The 10,851-nt window shown below is 30.0% G+C and overlaps 1 protein-coding gene across 1 annotated transcript; it reads left to right on the top strand.

Moving 5' to 3' along the window:
- Positions 1-33: 33 nt before the first annotated feature.
- Positions 34-4,418, top strand: LOC101264385 (protein PIN-LIKES 3-like). Its single transcript, XM_004231586.5, has 10 exons — positions 34-681; positions 854-933; positions 1,467-1,591; positions 1,844-1,965; positions 2,842-3,012; positions 3,141-3,233; positions 3,316-3,416; positions 3,495-3,547; positions 3,645-3,830; positions 4,027-4,418. The coding sequence occupies exons 1-10, from the start codon at positions 547-549 to the stop codon at positions 4,149-4,151; spliced, it is 1,191 nt and encodes a 396-aa protein (XP_004231634.2). The 5' UTR covers positions 34-546; the 3' UTR covers positions 4,152-4,418.
- The last annotated feature ends 6,433 nt before the right edge of the window (positions 4,419-10,851 follow it).

Below are 10,851 nucleotides of genomic sequence, written 5' to 3'. Positions count from 1 at the left end.
CCAATTTTTTTTTATTTTTTAATACTCCTTTAATATTTTATGTGTCGCTAAAAAGGACGTTTAAAGTTTCATGTGTAAAATAAGTGGACACACCCATTCACATTGGATGAAAAAGGGGTTTAAATTTTCGGATTTTATTAGATTTTGAGAATTTAATTGATAAAATTATTAGTATAAACGTCCAATTTGCAAACAGAGCCAAATATAAAAACCTTTCAAGTCATTTTGCTTTTTAAAAATGAGTAATTATTTGAAATTTTATGATTCATTTAAGTATGAAAAAACTTCAAGTTTGGAATTATTCCAATCCAACTTGTATAACTGGGACCTAGTCATTTGATTTATCAACCATTCTAAACCATAAATCTTAGTACTATCTATAATAATATTAATAAATTCAAATTATGACGACCTCCATTTCTTAGTACCTTATATACTATATATATATATAACTCTTTATATACTTTGATCAAAAAGAGAGAAAAAACTCTCTATATATTTATGCATTAAACTATTATAAAAATTGCTCAACTTAATTAATTGAGGATGGCATTTGTGGAGTTGTTTGTGGTGGCATTAATGCCTGTTCTTAAAACACTCATAATTACTGCTGTTGGTTTATTACTTGCTCTTGAACCTGTCAATCTTCTTGGCTCCACTGCAAGACACCATTTGAACAATGTAACTTTTCTCTTTCTTTTAAATCTATTCGCGCATAGATTCATTTTTTTCGTATTTTAATTTAGATTCACAATATTTCGCGGAATGGTAAGAAGCCGATTAGTAATATATATATGTATTGAACAAAGAAATTAAAGGTTTTCTTTTTTTTTTGGTTCAATGGTTGGAGCAGCTTGTGTTTTATATATTTACTCCAGCGTTGGTGGCTAGCAGCTTGGCTGAAACAGTAACATCGAGCAACATTGTTTCATTGTGGGTACATTTTCTTTATACAATTTAATTACGTAAATGAGCGGATTGGATTGAAATTCGAGATATTAAAATAGGTTGAAATAGAAGTTGAGTTGGATCTTGACCCGATCGAGTTTATGTTGAGCATGGCTAAAAAATGAGACCCGTTCAATTTAACTCGATTAATTTCAATAATTTATCATATTGATATTTAACTTTCATAAGCACAGTTTGACAACTGATTTTTTTTAAAAAAGTAACAAATGGATAGATAAATCTTAAATGATATTAAATAGATACTAATTCATATCTTAAAAATAGGAATATATCTTAATAAAAAATTTTAAAACGAGTTGAAACTGAAGATTGAATTAACTCAACAAGAATTCTCTTTAAATGGGTTAGGCTTAAACTGTTGAAAATTGAACCTAATTCAAATTATCTTGAGCTCTATCCATAATATTTTGAACGAATTACCTCCATGTGCTACATTAATTTAATTTTTTTATTGAATTAATTATTGAATAATAATTATGTCTTTTTTTTTTGTATAGATGGTTCATGCCAGTAAATATCCTTCTCACCTTTATTATTGGTTCAATACTTGGATGGATACTTGTGAAAATCACAAAAACTCCTATACATCTCCATGGCCTAGTTATTAGTTGTTGTTCTGCAGGTAAACAAACTCAGAGTTGATTTTAAATTTTGCTCTAACATATCTGAGATCATAAAATTAAAAACGTTTTGATAATTCTGTATATATTTAGTTAAGACCTTGAGATTTAATATTCTTCTTTAATTTTTTTGAATTTCGTATCAAATAAAAAGCCAGACAAATAAATTAAGACGGAAAAAATAGTATGTTTAATTTTCTATTGGAAAATGAACTCTGAATCTAATAATTTTTTTTTTGTTTTCTTGAATATAGGGAATTTGGGGAACTTGCTTCTCATCATAATACCAGCAGTATGTGAGGAGAAGAATAGTCCTTTTGGGGATTCAATTACATGCTCCACTAATGGAAAGGCCTATGCATCACTATCTATGGCGGTATCACTACGTACACAATTCTCTTGTTAATAGTTGGTGTCAAATAGATGGATTCAGTTAAAAATAGAGATATTAAAATGAGTTAAATAGCAACTGAGTTGGGTTTTGATGCACTCAAATTTATTTTGGGCTTAATTAAATAAGTTTAAATTTGGGTTTCCAATTTAACTCGTTTAATTTCAATCATTTTAATATATTTTTATTTAGATTTTATAATCATAATTAATTAAAAAAGAATTAAAAACAGAAAATACAGATGGATAGATAAATTTTAAAATAGATAGTAAGTTATACCTTCGATATAAGAAAGAGTCTTAAAACGTGTTGAGACTTGAGATTAAATTGAGTTCAATTGAAGATTATATTAAAATGAGTTAAAATTTGAATGATTTAAGATTATCTATAGTTGAACTCAGTTTTGACACCCCCATTAAAATTAGGACATATAACAGAAATACACACATTTTGTTTCACCTATTTCCATTATCTGCTATTACTTTTAAAAATCTCCAAGATCCCTTATTTTTTTAATGTATTTGAGTTACGTGTTAATGTATTTGAGCCAATATTTAATGTATCCGAGTTAGTTTTTAATGTATTCAAGCCAGTATTTAATTAGTCGAACTACAGATTAATATATCAGAGACAATATTTAATGTATCCAAGTTATATGTTAGTGTATCCAAGACAATATTTAATGTATCCTAGCTTTAATTATTGTATTCGATTTTTTTTTTAATTTTTAAGAGATTAATATAATTAAAACTTATTAGGGATAGATTATAGTTTCATATTAAAACTACGTGATGTAATTCACAGATTAAAATTAATAGTATGTAAGATTAATTTGTGGTTTGTATTATATTTCATATGTAGGTAGGAGCAGTGTATATTTGGACATATATCTATAACATGATTCGAGCATCTGGAAGTCAACATAATAATGCCTCAACACATGTACCAAAATTACCTCCAGAGGAAATGGACCATCAATCTCAACTTGCACTGCCTCTCATTTCATATCAAACCATACATGAGCATCATCAGGTTACTTTCTTTAAAATACAAATTCACTAATTTATTGATGTCATATATAGTGTAAAACAATTTACGTGATGATAACATTAGTGATGCTAGCTAATATTTTTGATCTTGAATAATATCATATTGTACAGGGACATGTTGTGAAAAAGATGAAACAACATATCAAAATATGGACTCAGAGAATCAATTTCAAAATGTTATTTGCACCCTCAACAATTGCTACGGTATGTCCACATTTAATCATGTCCAAAAACATTTTCAAATGAAAAAAAAGAATATAATCTTCAAATTATGTAATTTCTACAGATTGTTGGGATCTTAATTGGTGTATCATCTTTGCTAAGAAATTTAATGATTGGAAATGAGGCTCCATTGCATGTCATCGATAGCTCTGCATCTATGCTTGGGTATAACAAATTAAACCTCAATTTTGAATAATTAATTTGTACTATACTATATAACAATCAATTAACTCAACGTTATAGAGAAGCTGCAATACCAGCCATGACATTGATCGTTGGAGCAAATCTTCTTAAAGGTTTGATTTCGTAGCAGGTTACTTATCTTATTTTTCTTAGCAGATAATATGTATCAGTTATCGATAATGTAAAAAATATTTATATTTATAAGTGCAGGGCTGAAAAAGTCAGAAGTAGGTGCGTGGATTGTGATAGGCATTCAAGTAATACGTTATATAGCATTGCCACTATCAGGAATTTGTGTTGTGAAAGTTGCACGCCATTTTGGGTTGGTTGGATCAGATTCATTATATCAGTTTGTACTTCTTTTGCAATATGCACTTCCATCTGCCATGACCATAGGTACCATACTTGTGTAACATTTTTATTTTAAAACATGTCATTAATATTTTTGTTGCCATACAAGTTTTTGTCCTTTTAAAACTAATGGAAAATGTGAAGTTATTTTTTACATTTTTTTTTTTTTTGACTAAGATGAATAATGTGTAGCAAAAAACTTTTTTTTTTTTTGATATTTTTTGGTTTGGTAAATGGGCAGGGACTATTACACAGTTGTTTGAAGTTGGTGAAAGTGAATGTTCAGTAATTATGCTGTGGAATTATGCTCTGGCATCAGTTGCACTTACTCTATGGACAACTTACTACATGTGGATTTTATCTTAACTTATTTGACAAAATAGACATAATTATTGTCCAATATTTTTTATGATTTATAAAATAGGCACCAAATATATATACATATATAAACTAGCGCTGATAATTCCGTTGGGCTGATGGGACAAATATGAATGAAGATCACAAGTAGAATATAAGGAACGTATTCATACATAGTATATATGGATTGATGTATAAATATCTCTAATATGTAAATGTACATTATATATATGTATAATTATATATTATTTATATAATATTGATACATTTTATATATATGTGTGTGTGTGATCATTTTAGTTTTCACTTTGTACAATTACGTAAGAATCCCACTTATAAAAAGCCACTAATGATGCTTTAATTTTTGGCCACATTTACATCATATATTATTATAAGTGGGAAGCTCTATAGTGAAAAGTTGAATTACTATTTTGCCCTTTTACAAAATTAAAATTTAATTTATCATTTAATTAAATATAAATATTTTAATTACACAATGATATGTATGTATCATATCCTTCTATTTAATTTTCTTAAGTATTTAAAGTTAGGGAGAAAGTTTTAATTTATCCAATCAATGACACAATCAATTAGTAAAACAAAGGATGAGATTTTCTTAAGTCTTTTACTCCTATTTATTCATGCATCACTTAATTACTGAAGTTGAAAGGTTTTTTTAGCTTTAAATTTTGAAGGCACTACTTAACTTACATTAATTACAATGAATATGGTAAATGAAAAGATGACTCTTTTGAACTTTCATATGTTACTTTATCCTTTCTAATTAACTTGAATTATTTTCATCTTCCACATATTATTAAAATGTAGAGATATTTAAGACATGGAGAAAAGAAAATAACAACACAAATCAAGAGCATTCAAAAGTACAAGAATTCATATTCCAACTCTTTTTTCGAAAATTTTTTGGTCTTCTCTATTGCATGAAACTATATGATGGTACAATATGGTTCTAATACATTTGGAAGTGCTATTTTGACATTTAGATGAACGTATTATTGAAATAGTAAGTCACTATTTAGTTAACAATTTTTTCCTTGTCGCTTTCCGTTTTAGTTTTGTTAATTATATTATTCTTTCTTCTATATTAAATGATTTTTTGTTATATTTAAATAATATGTCGGTATATTAATAGAAAAAAAAAGTAAGGTGGACTACAATTTTGATATATGTTGTTCATAATATTTTTTATATTTCTATGATTTTCTGTCATAGTATAAAATTAATTTCATTGTGTATGTTCTTTTTGGCTATATATGTTACAATCCTAATGCATAAATTTTCTTTCTGATATGGTGTCTTCTCTTCAATCTTTTGGTGTTATATTACACCGTGTGATAAGTTCTCATTGTATTTGTCCATTTTTTTCCTATGGAGCTTGTTTTTGGTTGAAGGGTAAAAAAAGATTTAATCAAGAGAGTATAAAATTGAATTATCATTCTATCCTGTGTTAAATCAAAATATTATAAAATAGGGAAAAAGGTCAAATATGCCCCTAAACTATTTGAAAAGGACTAGATTTACCCTCCGTTTAAAGTTTGGTTCACTCATGCCCTCGCCGTCCAACTTTTGGTCCAAATATGCCCTTATGGGCGTTAGTTGTCATGTTGGACATATCCAACTCATTTTTCATTTCTTTAAATGCCACATGGAATTGCCATGTCATTTTGACCTTACCACATAACATTTATATGAAAATGGAAAAATATTCGGACTCGTAAACACCTAATCCGACCCATAAATCAGCTCCTTTTTAATTCACTATCCGACCCATTTTTAACAATTTTGTTTAATTTTTATTATTGCGGTAAATCCCGAAAATGAGTAATTGATTAATAAAAAATAGAAAAATATGAAACAAAATATAAAATTAACGCCAAAAATTCACAAATAAATATAGTAACCTTAAATCTAACATTTGGATTTTTTAATTTTATTTTTATTTTTTGATAAATCTCGAAAATGAGTAATTGATTAATAAAAATTATGAAAAATATGGGGAAAAAATATAAATTAACGCCAAAAGTTCACAAATAAATATAGTAACATTTAGATCTACAATTTTTTTAAATTTTTTTATATTTTTCGGCAAATCTCGAAAATGAGTAATTTTTTAATAAAAAGGGAAAATATGAAAACAAATAAAAAATATACGTCAAAATTCACAAATAAATATAGTAAACTTAAATTCAATAATTTTTTTATTTTATATTTTTTCATATTTTCCTGTTTTTTATTTCTGAATTTTTACATAATTTTTATATTTTTTCATATTTTTTTGTTAATAAACTCATTTTTGGGATTTGTTGAAGAAAGTAAAAATTAAAAAAATGTTGAAATTGTTGAATTTAAGGTTACTATATTTATTTTTTAATTTTTGGCGTTAATTTTATATTTGTTTCATTCTTTTTATAAATCAATTACTCATTTCGGGATTTATCGAAAAAATAAAAAAAAATAAAAAAAAGTGTTTAAATTTAATATAAGGTTACTATAATTATTTATGAATTTTTGGCGTTAATTTTATACTTTTTTCATATTTTTCTATTTTTTTAATTAATCAATTACTCATTTTCGAAATTTATCGAAAAAAATAAAAATTAAACAAAATTGTTGAAAATTGATCGGATAATTCATTTAAAAGGGGGTTGATTTATGGGTTGGATTAAGTGTTTATAAGTCCGAATATCTTTCCATTTTCATTTAAATGTTATGTGGTAAGACCAAAATGACATGGCAATTCCATGTGGCATTTAAAGAAATGAAAAATGAGTTGGATATGTCCAACATGGCAACTAACGTTCATAAGGGCATATTTGGACCAAAAGTTGGATGGCGAGGGCATCAGTGAACCAAACTTTAAACGGAGGGTATATCTAGACCTTTTTGAATAGTTTAGGGGCATATTTGACCCTTTTCCCTATAAAATATTTATTTATAAATAGTAATCATTCTATATGCCACACTAAATATTAAAAAAATGGTTAAAGTCAAAAAGTTGAAAGACAGTATTCATAAACAAAATATTAGGCATTTCTACCCTTTTAACGACTAAAATAGTTCCAATTTTTTAAATATTTTTCTTTATACTAAAACATAAATTATTTTATTATGAGACCATTGAGTTAAATCAATATATAAAGACCATAACCAATGCTCACTGAAGATTTGCAATGTCTCATAGATAATACTTTAGACAAATTACTTGGTGCAACTTTAATTGCTATTATTATTTTAAATAATAATTGTTGTTATTGTATTCTTTCTTTTCATTGTGATAAGGAATAATATATTCATCTTCGTAACTTACACCATCTAATTACTCTATTTTTATTCCATATACATCTTTATTTGTTTCATGAGTATTCTAATTAAGGTTAATTTTTTCATTCTACAGATTAAATAGTGTCTCTTATATCATTATTGTTTTATTTGATTCATACTTTAACTAAATGAAGAAGTCTCTTGAGTTATAATTATTTTTGGGAGAAGCGTCTAAAAAAATTTGAAAAAAATATATAGTGATTTTGTATTTCTTTTTCTATATACTTAATGTTATGACTAGAGCCTTCAAAAGAATGTGTATGTTGTCGCATGTTTTTTTCTTTGTTTATTTTGTACATGTGCTTTCTCTCTATTAAACTTCTTTAATTTGATTTTCCATAAATTTCTATTTTTTTTAATTGTATTTTTACTTAGGCTAAAGTTAATCTTTTGTGACTATATATAATGCAAATTGGCTAATTACTATCAAAAGTTCTAAATTTACAGTTTGTTGATAAATTTTATACATTAGAATAAGATTTCTCATTTGATGTTATTGTGATTAAACTTCTCTAATTTGATTTTCCATAAATTTATGATTCTTTTAATAGTATTTTTATTTAGGCTAAAGTTAATCTTTTGTAACTATATATAATGCAAATTGGCTAATTACTATCTAAAGTTCTAAATTTACAGTTTGTTGATAAATTTATACATTAAAATAAGATTTCTCATTTGATTTTTTATCACAATTTTATAATTTTATTAGTAATTGTCGCATTTTGTTATTCGTTACATGCATGTATATGTAGAATTCTAATTGTTATAATGAATATAAAAAAAATAACATGGGATACACATGCAACGGACGTGTTCTAAAACTAGTAATAAAAATAATGGAGAAGGGATAAAAGTACCTCTAAACTATACTCTACATCAACCTCTTTTGCTAAATATACCACTTTCACCCACCTTTTTTCTCAGTTATACTCTTGAACCTAATAACTATAGTATTTGCTACAATAACTATGGTACTTGTTGCAACACCTACGATAGTTGCTAAAATAGTTATGATATTTTTGTTGCGACAACTTCATCTTATTATCAAAAAGGTAATGCAGGACATTTACCTTTGACCCGGCGAAACCAATACAAGTATTGTTGAATGCCTTGAATTGAGCCCTTAATTAGCTGTCAATTATGTATTGTGGGCCCAAGCCTGTTAGGGCGTAGCTTAGCACTATATATAGACGCTATGACAAACCCTATTCTGTAATTCTGTTTTTGCCTCTCCATAATAAAACTGCTCCCTCTCTTCCCCGTGGACGTAGCCAATTTATTGGTGAACCACGTAAATCTGTTGTCTTGTTTTTCGCGTTTATATTTTCTCGTATTATCTCAAATTCCGCATAACAAATTGGTATCAGAGCCTCTCGGTTAATCGGTGTTCTTGGAGAATTCGAGATGTCTGCTTTGAACGTGAAAATCGACAAATTCACAGGGAGGAACAGTTTAGTTTATGGCAGATCAAGATGCGGGCTTTGTTGAAACAGCAAGGCTTCTGGGCGCCGTTGTCGAAAGACAAGAACGTCGTCGTTACTCCTGAGATGGCGATTCTGGAGGAAAAGGCGCACTCGACGATCATGCTGTGTCTCGCGAATGACGTCATCACGGAGGTCTCGGATGAAGAGACTGCTGCTGGTCTGTGGTTGAAGCTGGAGAGTTTGTACATGACAAAATCTCTAACCAACAAGCTGCTTCTGAAACAACGTCTATTCGGTTTACGAATGGATGAAGGTACACAACTCAGGGAACATTTAGAGCAATTGAATACTTTGTTATTAGAATTGCGTAATATCGATGTGAAGATCGAGGATGAAGATGCTGCCCTGATTCTGTTAGTATCTCTCCCAATGTCGTTTGAAAATTTTGTTCAATCGTTCATTGTTGGGAAAGATACTGTGTCGCTGGAAGAAGTCAGATCGGCCCTTCATAGCAGGGAATTACGGCATAAGGCTAACGGCACAAGTACGGACATACAGCCTTCCGGTCTGTTCACCAGTAGCGGAAAGGGAAGGAAAAACGGCAGAAAGAAAAATAAGCCGATGTCGAAGGGTGCAAAGCCGGATGATGTTTGTAATTACTGCAAGGAGAAGGGACATTGGAAATTTGATTGTCCAAAGAAGAAGAAGCAATCGGAAAAACAATCAGTTTCTGCTGCTGTTGCTGAAGAAGACACCAATTCTGAAGAAGACATTGCCCTAGTTGCGGATGAGCACACTCATCATTCAGATGTATGGGTTCTCGATTCTGGGGCATCCTATCACATCTTATCCTAGGAGAGAGTGGTTCACGACTTATGAGCAGGTAGACGGAGGCAGCATCTCGATGGCCAACAGTTCTGTCTGCAAGGTGGTTGGGACAGGCTCGATCAAGATAAGGACACATGACGGTATCTTCTGCACATTGAACGAGGTCAGGCACGTTCCATTGATGACGAAAAATCTGATATCTCTCAGTCTTTTGGACAGCAAGGGATTCAGCTGGTCGGGAAAAGATGGAGTCTTGCGGGTCTGGAAGGGTTCAAATCTGATTCTGAAAGGTGTCATGCGTGGTACTTTGTATTTTCTACAAGGTTCCACGGTTACAGGTTCAGCCCATGTTGCATCGTCAGAAGTTCACCAGGAGGATATAACTAAGTTATGGCACATGAGACTTGGTCATATGGGTGAAAGAGGGATGCAAATTCTGTCAAAGGAGGATCTTCTTGCTGGTCATAAGGTTAAGAGCCTAGAGTTTTGTGAACATTGTGTCTTTGGAAAACTACATCGCAACAAGTTTCCAAAGGCCATTTACAGAACAAAAGGCACACTTGATTATATCCATTCTGATTGCTGGGGTCCATGCCGTGTTGAGTCTTTGGGAGGCTGCAGATTTTTTGTGTCCATTATTGATGACTACTCAAGGATGACTTGGGTGTACATGATGAAGCATAAAAGTGAAGCTTTCCAGAAGTTCAAGGAGTGGAAAATTTTGATGGAAAATCAAACAGGGAAGAAGATCAAGAGGTTGCGAACTGATAATGGACTGGAATTTTGCTGGTCTGAATTTGATCAATTCTGTAAGGGTGAAGGGATTGCTCGACATCGTACAGTTAGAAATACACCACAGCAGAACGGTGTAGCTGAGCGGATGAATCAAACACTTCTGGAGAGAGCAAGGTGCATGCTCTCTAATGCTGGGCTAGATAGAAGATTCTGGGCAGAAGCGGTTAGTACAGCTTGCTACTTGGTTAACCGCGGACCACATACAGGCATACAGTGCAAGACACCTATGGAGATGTGGTCAGGAAAAGCTGCTGATTATTCAAATCTGAAAGCTTTTGGTTGTACGGCTTACTATCACGTCAGTGAAGGTAAGTTAGAAC

Source organism: Solanum lycopersicum, chromosome 2 (assembly GCF_036512215.1).
Source record: "Solanum lycopersicum chromosome 2, SLM_r2.1".
Taxonomy (NCBI): Eukaryota; Viridiplantae; Streptophyta; class Magnoliopsida; order Solanales; family Solanaceae; genus Solanum; species Solanum lycopersicum.
Note: the sequence above shows the minus strand (reverse complement) of the source record. Positions and strands in the feature narration are given on the sequence as shown.